This window comes from Pocillopora damicornis, chromosome 10 (assembly GCF_964200805.1).
Source record: "Pocillopora damicornis chromosome 10, jaPocDami1.2, whole genome shotgun sequence".
Taxonomy (NCBI): Eukaryota; Metazoa; Cnidaria; class Anthozoa; order Scleractinia; family Pocilloporidae; genus Pocillopora; species Pocillopora damicornis.
This window is the reverse complement of record NC_142679.1, coordinates 21,226,061-21,244,719: the sequence shown is the minus strand read 5'-3', so window position 1 is coordinate 21,244,719 and position 18,659 is coordinate 21,226,061. Positions and strand designations below refer to the sequence as shown.

The window sequence follows — 18,659 nt, the reverse complement described above, 5'->3', positions numbered from 1 at the left end:
TCATCCACTTTTCAAAACACCCGCCTCTTGAATTATTCATCTATATTTTTTTCTTTCATTTGCACAAAAACACTATCGGTTCTAGACTTTTCAGCGAAACGCTGCGAAGCAGGTTTCGCGCTTAAGCGCGCGCGTTAGAGTGCGCATTGGATATGGGATGGAATCAGAACGCGAGAGATGCGATATTCAGAGTTAGAAATTCAGTAATCAAATTCAGCGCGGGCCTTCTTTCAATCTATTCCGAAGGGACTTTGAAACATGCCCTCCCCTGTCTGTGATAAACCTTTTAAATATATTTCGAGCACAACCTACCATAACCTTTAAGCTGATCTCATGTACATCACATTTTCAAGGAAACAGTTTACTGACACTTATCTTGTAGGAATACAGGACACTTGATAAATTTTCCATTTCAGAATAGCACATTTTCTCTTATCTTCGAGCAACAGGGAAAGTACGCAATAGCTTCAAGACCATTTGTAGTTTAATACCAGTCACATCGAGTTTCATACCAGATACATCGAGCTCCTTTTTCTTTCAGCTTAAAAGTACCTCAGGTTAGTTGGCGGAAACTGTCGGGAGAATTGAGGCGAAGGATAATCATAGATCTTCATTAGTTTTTTTATACTTATTGATGCAAAATAAGCTTGATATTTGAATTTTGTACGTGTGATGCTTTTTGTAAAACTTATGCAGCTTTTGATTAACATAATATAAACTTAAACTGAAGACCTATCCTCGAGATTTTTCTTGCCTTATGGTATCATTTAAATGATCGCATCTCAGGTCCTACTTTTGTGGTTCCTCGAGCAGCGGAGAAGATGATTCTAGATTTATTACCTTTCTGGCTCCTTCATTTTTCGGAATGAGGCGGCAACAGAATCTTAACAATTCTTGAACCCTCTATACTTTATTATACTTTCCCCATACCGTTTTCCATTAATTTGCCACGATGCTGATAAAGAGAATCTGTTTAACGATCAAGAGCTTCGTTAGTTGTGATCATTTCCTTTATTCTCATGACCTTAATGTTCGATTGAGGGATGATGTTGTAAGGAGAAATTAGATGCAGTCATTCTTGAGGAGTCAAAGGGTTAATTTACAGAAGAGTCAAACTATTTTCCCAAGCTTTTTATTTCATAGGTACTGGGATTTACCCACAAAAATCGTAGTAAATAAAATTCGTACTGATTCTAAATGTAGCCAATCAGGAGTACGAACGACAAAATTTCACCGTGAAAAATTATCGTTCGTCCAATCAGCAACGCCAACGACGAAATTTCACTAATGATGAATGAACGTACTGAAGAGAACGTCATGCGAGAGCGTTGCACAAAACCCGCGCGCTTTGAAAAATGGCCGAGGGAAGGTTCGCTTCTGTTTACTCAGTTGAAGAATTCATTTTAGAACACGAAAACAAAAATACCGCCCAAAAAACTGAAAGAGATGTAAGATTGCTTGAAAGATTTTTGAAAACGAAGGACGAAGACAGGAAAATTGAAGATATTCCAGCGGCTGAGTCCGTACGCACTCTTTACATGACACTAAATAGTTTGTTGGCATGGCTTCCTTTATTATAATATTAATAGACATTGAACTTGATTGATATCTGATGAACACAGGTAAGCTTAAGTGTTATGAACTTTATGCACTTTTATTAACTTGTTGTTGAGAAATTTTTAAACTACTTTTTACGCTTTTCATCGCCCCATTTGTGCTATTTGTCTACCAGACAACACGAAAAAATCTCAGCACCTATGAAATAAACACATTACAGCATGGAAAATGCTTTGTACGATTTTCATTCACTCGTTGATACGTATCAGAAATCTCACTCGTTCGCTGCGCTCACTCGTTCGTTTTCTGATACTACACAACTCGTGAATGAAAATCGTACGCGCGCATTTTCCATGAAGTAATCTCTATGTACCAAGAATGTTTGTATCAACCAGTTAGATCCTTAGACTTGTCTCCAAATTGGTCATCAAACAAAGTTTCAGCCAGTCAAGCGTTGTTGCAGTTAATTGCAGTTTTAATCTGTTAATAACAGCATACACAGCGACAACAACAAACACTACTACTACTACTACTACTACTACCTCTACTAAACAGATCGATTCTTAAACTAGCCTCCAAATTGGTCATTAAAAAAAGTTCCAGCCACTCAGATGTTGTTGCAGTCAATTGCTGTTTTACTTTGACAAAAACAGCAGGAACAACAACAAACACTACAACTACTTCTACCGCCACTACTGTTCCAAAGTCCTAAGGGCCAGTGTGACACAAGCAATTGTAAGTATGTACCAAATGGAATACGTTCAATGTAGTAGAAAAGGTGAGTTTTCCAAAATTTTTCATTTACGTCACCACTTTTGAGAGAGGTTAATTAAAATAACAGTTATTGTTGGATATATTTATTTTGATCATGCACACCCTCGCCGCCCGTCAACTGATGTAATTTCTCTTGCCACATCAAACCAGAAGTTTACATTATTTTCTGAGTTAAAAAGACAGCGAAAACCATGTAAGTTTGCACGATAACGTAACATTTTGATGAACAAAGACTAGTCTGGAAACAACTAATCCTCTAAGTAACACTCTAATGCGAAAAAAAACTTTACATACAAAACCGTTCGAAGACTTTGATCAGGAGAACGAGTTAATCTAGTTACATTATATACTGAAGAATGGCATTAGAAAATCTTGGATAATTTCTCTCGGGTTAGTTTCTCCACGTTTGTTGAATGAAGAGTCCAGTTACCAGTTTCAATCGTTCACGATCAGTTGCTGCAAATATAGAAAGGAAACCGATCAGCGCCTTACGAAATTTGGTGATTTTACCCAAGCCTCGTACCACGATCAGACAATGACATAGAATGGAAATTCAGAAGTTAATTCGTATGGACAAACATCACGGTTTTATCCTACCTTATTTATTGAGTCATCTTTCAAGGTGCAAAAATAGCATTACGAAGTTAGACCCAGCAAAAACGGGAAATAAACAACAACACACAGAAGAAATGTTTAGTTACTCTCATTTGAATGGGTACACATCAATGTTGCATATAAAGAATTGTACTTGAGTACACATTGCACAATATAAAAAAACGTTGCCAAACAGCAGCGCCCAGCAGCTTTAACAAGGATTTCCTCAACAGATACAAATTTCCCACACAATAGCTCTGTTCGTCACAATGCTTTAGAAACTCGTCTACCAACCTCACTAAGCAACTGCTTCAGTGTTTACATCGACCTCTTCGGTCTCTTTTTCTCGAAGGGCTTCCTTGGCCAGGAATTCTTCCCGTTTAATTTTCAGCGCCAGCAACTTTGGCTGATCAGGAACCAACCAGGCCAAAAACTTTCTGATTGAATAAACGACGTATTGGAACACAAATACAAACGCCAGCTTCGCAGCAATCACATGCCAGTGCTGTTTAGTGTAGGCATAAGGATTTGCACGCTCGTTATAACCTGGGTACCTGCATTATCATCAAAGGGGGAAAAGTTAAATCGAACAATTTTTACTTTGCTAAAAAGAAAAAACATTCTAACGTCATAAAAAGTCTATTTATTAACAAAACGACTAGGGCATTTTCTGAAAATGTTCTTCCATGCAACTCATTCAAGCCGGTACTTTTTAACGCCTCACGTACAGTTAAGCTATCCGCGACTGATTCAGCTCCACGTATCCACCTCCCAAGTAAAAGATAAAACCAATGGCGTCATTTTCAATTAAGTGTCGAAAGTGATCAGAGATTGCTCTGGTTCTACTTTACTTTTCTCTGTGATTGGTCCGGAAAACTCGCACCACTTTCCCAACTAATCAGATGCAATCCTAAAACCAATAAAAGCTTAGTGACGCGCGTTTTCCCGCGCTTTAAGCAGTTTGCTTGTTTTTACTTTGAGTCCTAATTGGTTCTTACTAAAACTTATTTTTTCTTTCTTCTTATCAGCTTTTTTTCTCGTAAAAGCGCTCTAATACACTCACTCATTGTAAAGCTGCATGTTGACTTACCTACAGTAGTCGCTGGTATAATTCAGCACTTGATATGCATATTTAGCTCCTGGCTCTCCATCCAAGCCGTACTTTTTGTAGTCGGATATATTGAAGTACGCCAAACGACTTTCCACGAAACCCGCCAAAGTTCCGTCCTTGCTGTAGGAGTACATGTACACGAGCCTCGGAATGAAGTCTGACGTAAACGCTATGACAAACGCATTCACCAAAACTGACACATTTGCTAAACCTTCCATAATTGGGTACCAGGCTCCGATATCTTGAGCGCGTGTGGCGATGGGTCGGCGGAATTGACAGACATAGTTGACAGCGTCTACGCGCACTTCTATAACACTGTTAAGCAAAGCAAACAGTGGTGCAAGAGGAAAGGCAGCCACAAACATCGTCACGAATCCGAATTGTAACACTGAAAAAATAAAGATAAGGGCCGGTGGGAATACAGCGAAATGTAATCACTCGCTATAATGAAACTACTACGTACAAATTAATGCCAAAAAAAAAATTAGTATTGCTTGGGTGATATTCCTGACACCGTATCTTTAAAAAAAAGAAAAGAAATACACTCAGCCTTTAACATGTAGTACATTTCCTTCCCACCAAAGTTGCACCCTCTCTTTCAGGAAAAAATATGTACAAAAACGCTTTTTTCTTTGTGGTTTAAGCTGCCAAATCAACGCTCCGCCAAATACTTTCTGCTCATAAAAATAGATGACACTTAAGTAATGAAGATGAAGTAAATACACGGTCAATGAGCACACTCTTTGCATAAAAACCTGCAGTAAAATCATTTATCAAAAGTCTTAATTTATAGGAACTGTAAGCCCCCCCTATTTGCACAATTTAGCCGTGTGTTGAAAAATAATCAACCTTATCTCTCACTATTCCAATGCAATATAACGAGAAGAGAGTATTACCAACTTCCAGGTATTCCCAAAACAAATTGTGTTCTGGTAACGGGCTCAGTTTGTAATCTTCTTCCCACTGAGGGATGTCATCGGTTTCTTTCCTTGCTTGGCGCAGTTTCCACCATTTCATCAAGCCACTAAAGAAAAGTTAAAATAGTTGAAGCTATATAAAGGTTGGTCTGTCTGAGGTAATCGTGCTTTAGCTATTTCTTCCTTTCGTGACGTGCACATCACTACCCCACCCCACCCCTCTAGTTACAAAGGGGTTCAAGAATTCTGCGGTATACTCACGGGATGGCAGTTTCCGTAATGTTTCCAATAATCTGTTGCCCGACCATGATGATCGCCAGCTGTATACACAAGTCAAGGAGGCAACCTGCAGCGCCACACCCATCTAAGCGTCCAGTACCGCCCAGTCGCCGGTAGTTGCCCGGTGTGCCAACTACAAGGTTCAACTTAAAGAAAGCGATGTAGAAGATCGAGGAATAAGTGTTCACGAACTGGAATAGGAACATCTTGTAGGTGAAGCTGTCTTTGTAGTCAGTCGCTGTCCGCGGATTCTCCCAGTTGGTGAGCCATATTGCCAGTTTCTCGTAGAAGAATTTCAACAAATTGATGAAAACCTAAATCGAATGAAAAAATCGTAATGATGACTTGAACTAAAGAATGTCGATTCCTGTGGCTAATCATTCACAAACTTTTCATATCAGTATTGCTCTCCTTTGAAAACTCTGGTTTTGCATTGGGAAGTCATGACAAATGTTCGAGACAGCTGAAGGTTGCCCTTACTTTAGATGTTTTTCCATAACTTGATCAAAGATTTGCTCAATTGACCGAAAAATAACTAAATGCGTGTGATCGCGTATTTTTTCTACATTTTACCCAGTGGTTCCCTCTGAAATGACTACATCGCAATCCAGAATAATGAGAAGGGAGAAGGGGGGGGGGGGGGCGAGGAAAGAAGGTTAAGCTAAAGTTAAAAAAGACTCACCAGATTAAGTAAGGCTGCTGTAACACTTGTAATAATCTTGGCATTTCTCCGCACATTGCTTTCTTCGCTGCGCACTAAAGCTGCAAACACCGAGGCCCTGTAGGCTATCACTCCAATGACCGCTGCTAATACCAGGAAAATCATGAACGAGATTGCGCTTCCGACTCCAGCAAACCTTTGGTATTTCGTCATGTTTGGGACATGAGGTACAACCTTTCCGGTGACAGGATCTTCCCGCCAAGTTGGGGCAGTGGCCACAAACTCTGGACGGAACTGTTCCTCGACGTCTTCAAAATGCATCATATGCCAGCGGTAGGCAAGAACAGCTTGACGTCGCTTCCAGAATTCCAGGAACACGGTCGCCCACACAGACATGAAAATAGCGAAGATAACCGTGCTGTCGTTATCGAATGCATGGGCTGCGATGTAGTAATAACAGCTTGAGACCAGAGACCAGTAGGGGCATTGACCGTCACACAGGGAACACATGTAGAATTTACGTTCGTTGGATTTGTTGCAAATATCTTTTACGGGTTGAAAGTCGCGTGCGTTAATGAAACCGTACAAGAAAACGAAGAGCCCAAAAAGAGCGGCAGGAATAAGCATGACTGTGTAAAATCCCAGCCAGGAGAAGTACAGGCCAATTTCGGTACCAAAATAATCCTTGATGGCGTCATACGGCTGAAACTTGAACCAACGTCCGAACCGCGCCCAGTCACGCCTCAAGCGCTGCCTATCGTTCGTGGGGGGTTCCCCCTCAGAACATTCCTCGGGACCAGGATGGAGAGGGTACGATGCAGTGAAGTTTCCTTCATGAATCATTTTTTTAATTCCAACATCATACTTTTCTTCACCAAACTGAATATGACTACAGATGTTCTCTACCATTCGACTCCTGTCCGTTCGGCTGAAGAAAGTGTCTTTGTTCTTATGGCCGACATAAATTTCTAAGCGATCGCTCTTGAAGTAACCCATAAAAAAATTCCTTGACTTGGTGAAGGTGCCATCGTGGATCTCGAAGGGATTAGTACGATCAATCATATCGCGGATGTTTTCTCCTACGTTTTTCTCGTACCAGCCATTCGTTGTAATATCACTTTCCTGAAACAAACAGAACGAAAATAGATCGAAAAATGTAAATACCTACATATTCAAACAAACTAATGGAGAGGGTAAAATGAAAAATACTTAAAGTGGGAGAAAATGTACGACAAACAACAGAAAAATCGAGAAATGTGAATCACAAATCTATGACATCGATTACCTTTATGGGCATTTTCATCATCATCTCTTCTGCGGTCTTGATTAAAAGTTCCCATGGAGCGTGAACTTTCAAAAAGTGTGTCTTGGTTTTGTCGTCCTATAAATTGAAGTGTGGTAATGAGTACCTCGACTGTTAAGCGATCATGACTGAGAAATTTAATAAATATTATTACCGCAATTGTAGCATGAGGAGCCGAAATGTTTTCGGTCATTTTCCGTCAGTACTTAGGCATGAGGATCCAAAAAAAAAAAGGACCCACAAAAGGGCAACCGGTGAACAGGAAGAGCTAGTGCAGATCTTAAATTCTGAACACTAAGGAAACCTAGCACCACGAGAAAATAATGTGCAAGCAAATGTTATAAAAACAGAACTGACAAGTACCAACTGAGAAGGGGTTGGTCAGTGACACTTTCGCCCAAATTGATGTTTATTTGAACTTCAGTGCTCTTACAACGTGTGCGTGACATGTGCTACCTGATGTTACGAACAGTGCGTCTGATCACAGCTAGTGTCCCATGTCCTGTTGCTAACAGAGTCTACGAATGACCATTCTTAAATTCTTAAATGGATGCCGTATTTTCAGCCTTCTCTATCTCAATTACCACCCTACATTTTAGTGTGCGTTTGTGCCTATTTTCAAATATGTTCGAAACATCTCTCAAATTCAGATCGAAACAACACTGAATCACAGTTTTAGAAAAGACTTAGCTGCCCTATTAGACGTCCTCCTAAATCTTCAGCTTGCGAAACAGTAAAAATGCAAATTGCCTTTTGTATCGCGGTGACATCGCGGGCGTTTTTTACTTGTTCTTTCGAATTTTTCTCACAATCCACGTATATTTTTTGATAAAAATATATTTAGTTTTAATTCACGAGCTACAGAACTAAATAAGACGCTTAAAAGTAAATTTCTTTAGACAAATATTGTGTTTTTCTGACACACGTAATAAAAGTTGCAAGGCGCACGTGTTGATCCAACGTTATTCATAATGTGACTTAGACGTGACAAATGTGTGAAGATTACGTGACAAGTTAAGATATGTAAATATTTTCACGTCGTGGGCTACAAGGGTGAAAAGTTGTAGATATCCTTACGATATTTGGGTCATCGTTCGAAACTTCTCGTAAGAAAAGAGAGATACACCTTTAAACGATCTACAGAAAAGTGCATTCTAGACGTCGCGAGACAAAAATATTGTTGTCTGTGTAACGGGAAGCAAACACCAGACGTTGTCTAGTTAAGAACAAAAGAACACGAGCCACAACGGTTACAAAAATAAATAGATTTACCCTGACAAGTTCCATAAGTGAAATTTCATTCTCTACATATTTTTTACTCAAAATGAGGAGCAGGGCAATCAAAAACCCTATTTAAGTCATTATTTTGAGCGCAAAGGCAATTCCTTAGGTTTTTAGCACCTTGGTTTACTCGTTATTCAAATTTTATACAACATACGATAATAAATATCGCAAAGAGAATTTTGTCGTATGAAATTGTTTTAGTATAGATACACTACAACAAAGCTTAATTTCCCAAAAAACATTTGAGTGCTCCTTTATCTTACTTTCGGCCATATGTTCATCTATATTTCGATAAAAGTAAAACTGTTTTCTTTCCTTGTTTTATTGAATTGAGCACACCCGATTGAATTTGCATCGAATCTTACACCAATACATAAACATGGAGATTAGTTACTTTCTTACCTTTGTAGTAACCTCTTCTTCGTACTCGATTTCAAGCCCAGCTTGCTTTAAATTTCGCTGAAATCTCTCTCTTTTCTCTGCTTTTTCGCTCAGTTTTTCCTTTTCCTCTTCGTCTAACTCATCTTCGTTCGAAGGCGTCTCGTAAGCGATCACATAGTCAATCAGCCGCTTGCCATCGCGAAAGTGGAGCCGTTCTTTCTCCCTCTTTTCGACTTCGATGTGTTCCAACTCTATCTCGAGCGTCTGCTCCTCCATCATTTGATGTTTTGATAAAACAGCTTCTTCGTCCAAAAGTGGTGTTTGATCGGCGAACGACTCTTGAGGACCTGTACCAGGACTTTCGTTGGCTGGAACGCGAGAGCGCAGCCCGCTCGCACTTGGGTGTGCCATCAAAAGCGAAAGATATGTAAATAGTTAATCTTACACTAGAATTCTCTTGACTGTCTCACCGCAGGCAAATAATCTCAAATTACTTTTATCGCGTACAGCACGTTTCTTATGATGTGTCACGCACTCATTATGCGCCCGCATTTGATTGATTGTGTGACCAGCAATCTTACTGAAAAAATAAAAATGGAAGAGTAAAATATATTCCTCCCAGTCATGTTAAGATTGAGAATATTTAGTTTTTCTCAGAGAGAACAAGAAGGAAAACGACTCTCATAAGTTGCTCCTTATTGCAAACTTACGTAATTTTCACAAATTTTTAATTTTAACTTTTTGCACATTTTGTTTTGTGTTGGGGATTTATTGGTGCTCTCTCAGCCAATAAACGAGCTTAGCAGTTTAGACTCGAACACTGATTTTATTAGTAATAAAACAGTCATCAGCAAATACGTATGAACTAACATCTTATCGTTCGACTTTGGAGGAGATGTTTCTCCAGCCAAAGTTAAGGAATTCATGTTTTCGTCATGAACGTTCTTTTTAGATTGACTGAAAGAAAAGAATTTGACAGAAAGTGCGCGCTTAGTGACAGGGAAATGATCAGATACACTCTGTGATCAGCCGTTTGATGTATACTCACACAGCTTCAAGGGTCTTTTTGGGTATATTTTTGTTCTCGTCCAAAGCGCCGTATAAAAACTTGGTTTCGTACCTGTGGATGTGTCAGATATGTACGATACACTCAAATACATGAATAACAATTTTAACCAAAATAACAAGCATAAAAACACAAGGCGTTCTGAAGGCCTCAACCATGAAAGTTCTAATAGTATCCTCTTTAGCTTGGATTCAAAATGGTTTCCTCCAAAGCCTAAAAAAATTTGAAAGAATTCAAGTCAATTTAACAACTTTCTTTCTCACTTAAGTAAATTGTTAATTCAGAACGCGACAGATGGAAATATCAAAAGGAAAATTAAACAAATTCGTTGAAGAAGATGACATTTGGCAATAAGTGTACGGCTATTTATCAAGTAGTTGTTTAAATTGTTTAGTGAAGGCAATCGAGTACCTAGACTGAGAAGCTGTAATTTCTGGATTTTGAGTGTCGAACTTCTACGACCAAACGCGGCAAGTTGTCCTTAACAACCTCAATTTCAGAAAATCGGAGCCAGAAAATAACCATAAGTTATATATATATAATGTGGCTAAACTTAAACTTCAGCTTACCATTCCACAAGCTTCTTAGTCTCCATATTACTTCAAAATATCTTGTTGCGCGGGAAAGGCTCAAGTTCTCGCAAACCAAACTTCTGCTTAATGAAAAATTCAGCGACTCGCCAACACGGTGGCAGGCACTCGAGAAAATCGAACACCGATCATAAATATGTGAAAAATTCGCGCGTTAATAAGCCAATCACTGAGAAGAAATTGGCCAATCTTGTAGAGGACATTCTTTACATTTTTCATGTTTTATGTTTCATGATGGTCTTGCCCCTTTAGGGCCCTCACTTTAAAATCAATACATCAGGTGGAAATCTCATAAAAAATTTAGCGTCTGTCGTGCTGACTTTTTTCATCATGTTTTTTCGAGTGCTCACAATGCGAGGATGGGAAGGCCCAAAAAGGAAGGTTTAACACAGCAATTCTATATCGCATTCAGCCGATTATTCAAAGGAGAAACAGACCAGATAAAACTGAAAAAAAAATGGATGTAACACGCATGAAAGTAGCGTTAGCCTGAGCCAGAGCGGAAGCCCCGGACTTTTGACCTTTGTGATAGTGAAAAAAAGTAATCGTGGCAAACGCAGTTCGTCGATTCACTTCCATTTATTAACCGAATTTGGTTAGGACATATGCTACATGTCTGTTATGAGTCTGTTCCAAGAAAAAATGTAGACTTATAAAACCAAAAGAAAGAAGGAAGACTCTAAATAAAATATACAAAATACGTCACACAGAAAATCAGTTTTGACTCATGCTCAACCAAATTAAAATCCAAGTTCAAAGAGAAAAGCCCAGACAAGATTTTGATCATTCCATCCTCCAATGATGTACGTTGTACATCATACTCTATTGATGCCAAGTCTGCTTCCATTAGCAACACTACTAGACTTTCTCGATCTGTTTACATTCTCGCAAGACATGTAAAGAGAATCTGTAGAACCTTCAGTGTGCGACACACGTGCGTCCAGGTCACGCGACGCTTCAGCCTCACTTCGAGTTAAGCATTGCTTAGCGACGTAACTCTCGCGCATTATCTTCACTTCAAGTTTGCGGGGGATGTCGGGAATGAGCCAATCCAAGAGACTAACGATGAAGAAAACGAAGTATTGGAAGATAATGACGAAAGCTAAACGGACAGCGAGAACGAAGAAATACTGACGGTTGAAATCGTACGGCTCTTGTGGGTCAAAGTACTCCTTGTACCTAGTGAAACAAATATCAGCTCAGTAAGTTTGGCCAACAATTATGCAGTTAAATGACAAAGGAATTTGTAAAGTTCTAAGATTACCTGCAATAGGTTTTGTTGTAAGGTAAATTTTTGAAAGGATCCCGAGGTAGGGACAGCTCACTGAAGTCTTTAATGTTGAAGTAAGACAAGCTGTTGTTGACATAGCCAGTTAAACTTCCGTCGGAGCTGTATGCGTATTTGTACACTTCCCTAAAAAATAAGTAAAACGTAAATAAAATGAATTGTAGAACACTTGATCTCAAAACACTGCCACTCCTGGTCAGAAGACTTCGGGGCGGTATGATAGGTTTCAAAGGCCAAAACTTAAATCTTGTTATCCTATTTATGATTATACTTTCAAACCTATAGTACAGTTACGCAATGAGATGATTTGGTTTGATCAACCGCCGGAGTTGATAATGTAAATTGGCCACCGTAAAGAGTTTCAAAGCTGCCGTTTCGAGCGTTAGCCCTTCGTTAGAGTGAATGGTACAGTGCAGTTGACTTTACAAAAGGCGGCCAGAAAAAAATCTGCTTCTGTTAGCGAGGAGTTAGTCTATCACCTCAGGGCTTCTCTCCTACTTCCCCACACTTCCCCACCCCCTCCTCCAACGGGATAAAGGCAAAGTTCTCCCCCTCTCTACCTTCCCCGATATCTTTTATTCTGTGCAAGCCCCAGCTACACAAGTTTATCACAGAAGTGACCAGGCGTAGTGTAGCCTCCCTTTCAAGTGACAATGCTCAACCGAACTTGTACATCACATTTGACATCCCGGAAGCATGAAACATAGTTTATTTTAGCACACATACCTTGGAATAAATTCTGATGTAAAGGCGATCACAAAAGAGTTCACTACTACGGCAAACCAGCTCATGGTGCGTAGAATTCCGAACCAGACACCAATCCCTTGAGCCCGCTCTGCTACTGGTCGGCGGAAGTTAACGACGAAATTAATGGCATCTATGCGAAGTTCCAGGATATTGTTGATGAGTGCAAACAAAGGTGCCAGGGGAAATGCAGCCACGAACATGGTAACAAAACCAAACTGGATTACTGGACATTAAATGAAACGAAAGCTTGGTTAGTTCAAGCCTGGCCCTCGGATAATGGAGACGAGAAGAAGAGCAGGTGCGAGAAAATAGTAAACAAGCAGGCGCTGCTGTTGCGGTCGCAAAGAAACGGTACTTTCCTACACGCTCCAGCTCACTACGCGAAAGTAATTTTTCACGCCCCTGTGCCTATCCGTTCGTTTCCGCTGATGGAGGACCTAGAATTCGCTTAAGATGAACCACCTATATCAAAATTCACTAAAAAGTACTTCTTTTAATTCCCAGATTAAAAAGAGAAACCTGAAAATTACATTTACCTGTTACAGAAATTAACATACACGTGAATTTGCGTCATTTTGGCGGGAAAATCCTAGTCTTTTCTTTTTACCTTGACGATCTTACAATGAGGAACTGTTTACAAGCCCATTGATGAGGTTCATTTCTATCATTAATTGGTACACAACGAAGACAACATCAATATATCAACAACACACAGCCATCAACATGCATATGAGTCTTCAAACCAAGTAAAGACCAAACATTACCCATGTCGTGATATTCGTAGAACATTCTCAACTCCGGTTCACTATTAATTAGATAATCTATCTCCCACTGTTCAGGATGTGCGTTTGATCCTTTTTCCTTACGCCCGTACCACCAACGCACGAAAGATCTGAAAAAAGAAACAAACGAACCAGTCTTTAAAACAAATGAACGAACTTACGAATGAAAGAACGAAGCAAAGAGCGGGCAGTTATGTAACAATCCAAAGAAATTTCGAACAAGCGAGCAAACTAACGAACGAAAGGAGTAAGTTAGAAGATATGGTGACAGAATGTAATACACCCTGTCAGCCACGAGGGAAAGGTATCATAAGTTACTAAGTAAGAGTGGTTTGTTCTCTCCAAGTGTACTCACAAAAATACAGTAATTTTAACCATCCTTTCAACCCCCCCTCCTCCCCTTGCTTGGATCAGTCGACCCAGCCAAAGTTCTCACGTTGTTTTTTATGGGTTGGATAACTCTGTTCAAAGAACCTTGCTATCCAGCGGATAAATGCCCAGAAAACAGACAAACGCATCCATCAGATAAGCGTTATCGTCCTTTTGAACATTTGGGGCCTGATACAGACATTTCAGCTCTGATTCCGTTTCTCAGTTCCAACTTAATACAAGTTACCATGAAAAAGAAAAGACAAAAAAAGACAGACGCCGGGCATAGCAAACTTGGAAAAACTCACGGCATAGCAAACTTGGAAATGGAATTGATGAACTGCTTGCCAACCATGATAACAGCTAACTGAATGCACAACTCAATAAAACATCCCGATGGGTCGCATCCTTCCATTCTTCCCGCGCCGATTCGATTATAGTTCCCAGGATATCCCACGATACGACTGCTTTTGAAGAACGCAATGTAAAACAGCGACGAGTACATGTTTACAAACTGGAAAGAAAATAGCTTCAGTGTTAAAATATTTTGATATTCTGTTCTGGTCCGGGGGGACTCCCACTCGGTTAGCGCGACCGCTATTTTCTCATACACAACTCCCAGCACAGTAATAGCGACAAGATTCAGAACAGAAGCTGTCAAAGAGGTTATAATTCGCGCGCCCTTCTGTATGTCCTCGTCCGGGAAGGCGGACAAAACAGCGACCATAGCTGCTCTGTAAATGACAACTCCAACCAAAGTAGCAATCACGAGTAAAACCATGAACGAAACTATTATAAAACCACACGTGAATTTCCCCGCACGCAACGAAAACGGAATGTAGGGCTCCAATTTGCCTGTCACAGGGTTGGATCGCTTGTTTTTGGCCTTTGTAACAAAAGCTGGCCTAGGTGGTTCAAATTGTTCTTCAAAATGCAACATGTCCCATTCGTGAGCTAAGCTTATTTCGCGTCTTCGCCACATCTCCAGAAACACGGTTGCCCAGAGCGACATAAAAACCGCGAAGAACACCGTTCCTTCGTGGTCAAACAGATGTGATACTGTAGCGTAATCACAGCTTTTTGTTAGGGTCCAGTAACTGCAATCTTTGTCACAAAGCGGACACATGTAAAACAACTCGGAGTTTCTCTCATCGCAGATCTCCTTAACTGGTTGAAATGTTTCCATTGTTATAAGACCAACGATGAAGCAGCACATGCCGATTAAACCAGCAATAACAAGCATGAAATTGTATGTTCCTAACCAGGCAAAATACAATGCTACACGAGTCCCAAAGTAATTCTTTATCGCACTAAGGGGCTGATACTTGTACCACTGACTAAAAGACGCCCAGTTTTGACATAATCGCTGACGTTCGTTTGTCGGAAGATTATCTTCGCTCTCTGTCCGAAGATCTTCATGCAAGGGATATGCACATTCGTAGACCCCTTTATGCAGCAGACGAGAGATTCCGAAGTCGTCCATTTCAGACGAATACTTCGTCGAGAGTAGAAAGCGATGGGTCATGCGACTTCGGTCAATGTCTGAAAAAAACGTTTCCTTGTCTTCGATAAGGAAACAGTCTGACTTTTCCCGACTAAAAACCGCGGTTACCTGACGATCAGGTTTCATGAGAGAACGATCTTGAAGTTGGAAAATATTTAGAACATTTTTGGCCTTTTGAAGCCATTTATTCTTTTTCGAAGACCTGAGGTGTATTAGCCTTTCAGGCTCCCGAACAGGAACCCGAATCATCATTTCCTCTGCACACTTGGCCAGAGCGTCCCAGGGAGCGTGGACAAGAACAAAGGTAAGGTTTTCCTACGATGGAAAAAAAAAAGTAAATAAAAATTCATTTTCAGGGATTAGAACTGTCATGTCTGTTTAGTCCAAAGGATTTCAATACATTACAGAAATAAATCTACTTTCAGAAAAGATTAAATTACAAATGTTATATCTACAGATCTAGGCCCAGTTGTATGAAGGGCGGATAACGCTATCCAACGGATACATTGCTATCCAGCGGATAAGTGATAGGAAACCGTAGAGCGTTATCCACCGGATAGAGATTTATTCTGTGAATAGCGTTATCCGACCTTCGAACAACCGGGGCCTGGATGTTGCCGTGAACGTGTCAAATTACGGCCAAAAGTATAATTGCCAACATACCACTCAAACGATTCCTAAAGTATTGTATTTTCAAACCTGTTTGTTAGATGTTACATGTTCTATCTTCAAGCCTTGCTTTTTCAGATTCTCCTCATATTTTTCTCTCATTTCCGTTTTTTCCTTTTCTTCCTCTTCATTTCTCTTCTCCAACTCAGGTTCAGAATAAACTAACACGTAATCAATTTTCTGCGTGGAAAACAAATAAAATTTAATCAAATCAAATTAGTTTTGATTGTTATTGGATTGCTGCTCACTACCTAAGAAGGCTCGGATAAAATTGCAAGGAACCACGTTAGACAAAAATCATTATGACATCTTATACCAAGATGGCCGAAGTCTCCTTTAACTTAAAGAAACTCATATACTACAAAGTTTGCTTTCTGTTATTGTCATTTGAAAACTAAATTTACTGCATCAACTTGTGGAGACCTTGAATGTAAACATCTTTCCTGCAGCTTACACGAAAGGAGAAAGATGTCAATTGTTTAGGTTTACAATATGATTTTTAAAACAATGCTGAATATGGAGTTTACTTCTGACATATGTTTCCTACTGCTGTCTTGTATCACACCATGCACTAACACAACAAACATTAAATCAAGTAGAGTCCCACCTTATTCAACAATTCACGTTTACTTATCGATCCCGATAGACTTTGATCGCCCATATCTTGTAAAAGTATTTCCTCCATTGTCGAAGGATTTTTACCGGTAGCGATGCGCTCAAGGTTTATTTCCGAAGTGCTTATCGCTGCGACGTAGCTATCGCGTTTCTGCGATGCTTGACTCCAACGAATTGGGGCAGGACTTTGTCGCGGTTTGTCAGACGCACTTGGCAATTCATACGCGGTGGAAGATGCAAGAGTCGTTTCATAAATGTCTCCGACGTTTTCTGCGGTTGCTGTGCGTGAAATCGGATCTCTGAAAATGAAATGGGATAGTTTAATTTAGTGATGAGTAATGTTCCAATTACTTGTAGAAACAACGCGTAATCATATCAACAATAGCGGTTTGAACAGAAAATCGTTTCGTAAGTAAAACCCAGGTGGATAAATAAGTATGGTGGTATAACAGGTGGCAAACCAATGTGGCTCTCCTCTCGAAATTTGCAAATACGTCTTTGTGATTTGCTTGTTTACGAGCGTAATCAAGTGACAATAATAAAAGAAAAGACATTTTCTAAACGTTAAGTGTTAATTCTTAAAGGGAGGTCCACCTATTAAAAAAAAAAAACCGTCGTAATGCTTTCAGGCTGGTACCAAATTTTGCGGGTTTTTTTTTAACACGCCTTTCTTCTCAATGCAGGAGGTTGTGGTGCCTCGGAGTTTAATAACGAGTGAAAAAAATTTAAGGAAACTATACAAACTTAAAATTTTATCAAAAATAGTGATAAGGATAATTTTTTGCACCGTTTCTCATCAAATTTTCACCGTTTAGACCATTCGACTTCGATAACATATTGCTATATCCATATACAGCGTCATCAAATTTAAAGCCATTAAGAAATGCGCGTTCTGTAGCTAATGTTAACCTGATTAAACGGACGCTATAAAATAAACTCACCTCCCTACCAGACAAAATACTCGTGATTTGTTCATTTCGTGTAGTTCCCGCAAAGGGAGGGTGAAATGGTTTTCTCGGTCTCAATTCCGCAATCAAAATAGGCGGAACGTAGTTTTACTTTGCATTGTTAATGAACAATGCAGAAACAATATCGTGATAATTTATGCAGAAAAATTATATCACATGCTTAGTTAGATGACATGGTGGCAAAGGGTGCGTGGAAAAAGATGTGGAGCTCTAAGAACCAACGCCTGTAAATATACATTTAACGCATAAATATCAGAAAAATTAGGTATCGACATTATCTTGGCAAAATTTAATCTCATTTTGAGGTCTACTGAAAATAATATTTTTGCAATAAAGAAATTCTCGAACAAAAAGGCAGTAGGAGTTTGAGCCCTAACTGAATCGTTATGTTTATTAATTTTTTTTTGTTTCTTTTCGTTTTGTTTTGTTTTTTGCGAAAGACACGTTTCTCCAGTTGTCATTCTCTCTTAGGAGTCTTCTAACGTAGTCTTAGAACTGAGGGGGGAGGGGTGGGGTAACATTCAATCGATGGATAGTTATTTAGGCATTTTATCTAGTAGGAGTGGAAAATACACTTGAATAAACTTGTGAATTTATCCTAGGTTACAATAGAGTGAAAATCTTAATTTTTTAGTTCAATTTTTTAAATATCTCCCGATATATCTTAAAGTAAGCACCACTGATTCAGAGACTCTTACTGACCGGAAGTGCGTGACACAAGGTCAACCTGTTCTTAAACAGAGACGATCAACTGATTTATCGTGTTTCGTCATGACAAACAATTTAAGATACACAATTAATAATTAAAAAGAAGTGGTTCGTTTCAATGTAATCGAAGTGATCCAAGACACCGTTAATTTTGAACAAGATCATGGGACTGAAAGGCTTAAAAATCTACCGGTTACAATACCATGAATAGAAATAATCATAGACCGTACTTGTGCGTGCATGTGGCCATGCATGTGACTAGCATGGCCACACTGATCGTAAAAGTCTCATATCTAATTAGTGCCAGCTGTCTCATCGAACTCCTAAATACCCTTCCTAACCGTAAGTTTTTTTACAGGTGAAAAAACTGACAAAAATAATTTCTTACCATTAGCTTCGACTTCCAGGTCGATCGAATGCCAATGTTATTACGACATGCCTTCACAAATGTTGATTGAGAAGAGATCTGGTACTCAAACATACCCCATAAGG

The 18,659-nt window shown here is 39.5% G+C and overlaps 2 protein-coding genes across 3 annotated transcripts; both read right to left on the bottom strand.

Moving 5' to 3' along the window:
• Nucleotides 1-2,014: 2,014 nt before the first annotated feature.
• Nucleotides 2,015-10,593, bottom strand: LOC113666720 (anoctamin-4-like). The gene is made up of 8 exons (XM_089185408.1): nucleotides 8,883-10,593; nucleotides 7,179-7,274; nucleotides 5,915-7,015; nucleotides 5,215-5,546; nucleotides 4,933-5,060; nucleotides 4,016-4,424; nucleotides 3,220-3,479; nucleotides 2,015-2,787 (listed from the first exon to the last, which is right to left on the bottom strand). Exons 1-7 carry the CDS (start codon nucleotides 9,270-9,272, stop codon nucleotides 3,224-3,226), a joined length of 2,712 nt encoding a protein of 903 aa, XP_089041534.1. The 5' UTR covers nucleotides 9,273-10,593; the 3' UTR covers nucleotides 2,015-2,787; nucleotides 3,220-3,223.
• Nucleotides 10,594-11,077: 484 nt separating this feature from the next.
• On the bottom strand, nucleotides 11,078-18,653 carry LOC113666733 (anoctamin-4). 2 transcript variants are annotated; one of them, XM_027182523.2, is made up of 8 exons: nucleotides 18,556-18,653; nucleotides 16,484-16,790; nucleotides 15,907-16,056; nucleotides 14,012-15,522; nucleotides 13,317-13,444; nucleotides 12,532-12,775; nucleotides 11,782-11,931; nucleotides 11,078-11,696 (listed from the first exon to the last, which is right to left on the bottom strand). In XM_027182523.2, the coding sequence occupies exons 2-8, from the start codon at nucleotides 16,559-16,561 to the stop codon at nucleotides 11,333-11,335; spliced, it is 2,625 nt and encodes an 874-aa protein (XP_027038324.2). In that variant the 5' UTR covers nucleotides 16,562-16,790; nucleotides 18,556-18,653; the 3' UTR covers nucleotides 11,078-11,332. The 2 variants fall into 2 exon arrangements, with proteins under 2 accessions (XP_027038324.2, XP_027038323.2); XM_027182522.2 differs by lacking the exon at nucleotides 18,556-18,653 and adding an exon at nucleotides 17,433-17,582.
• Between the last annotated feature and the right edge of the window lie 6 nt (nucleotides 18,654-18,659).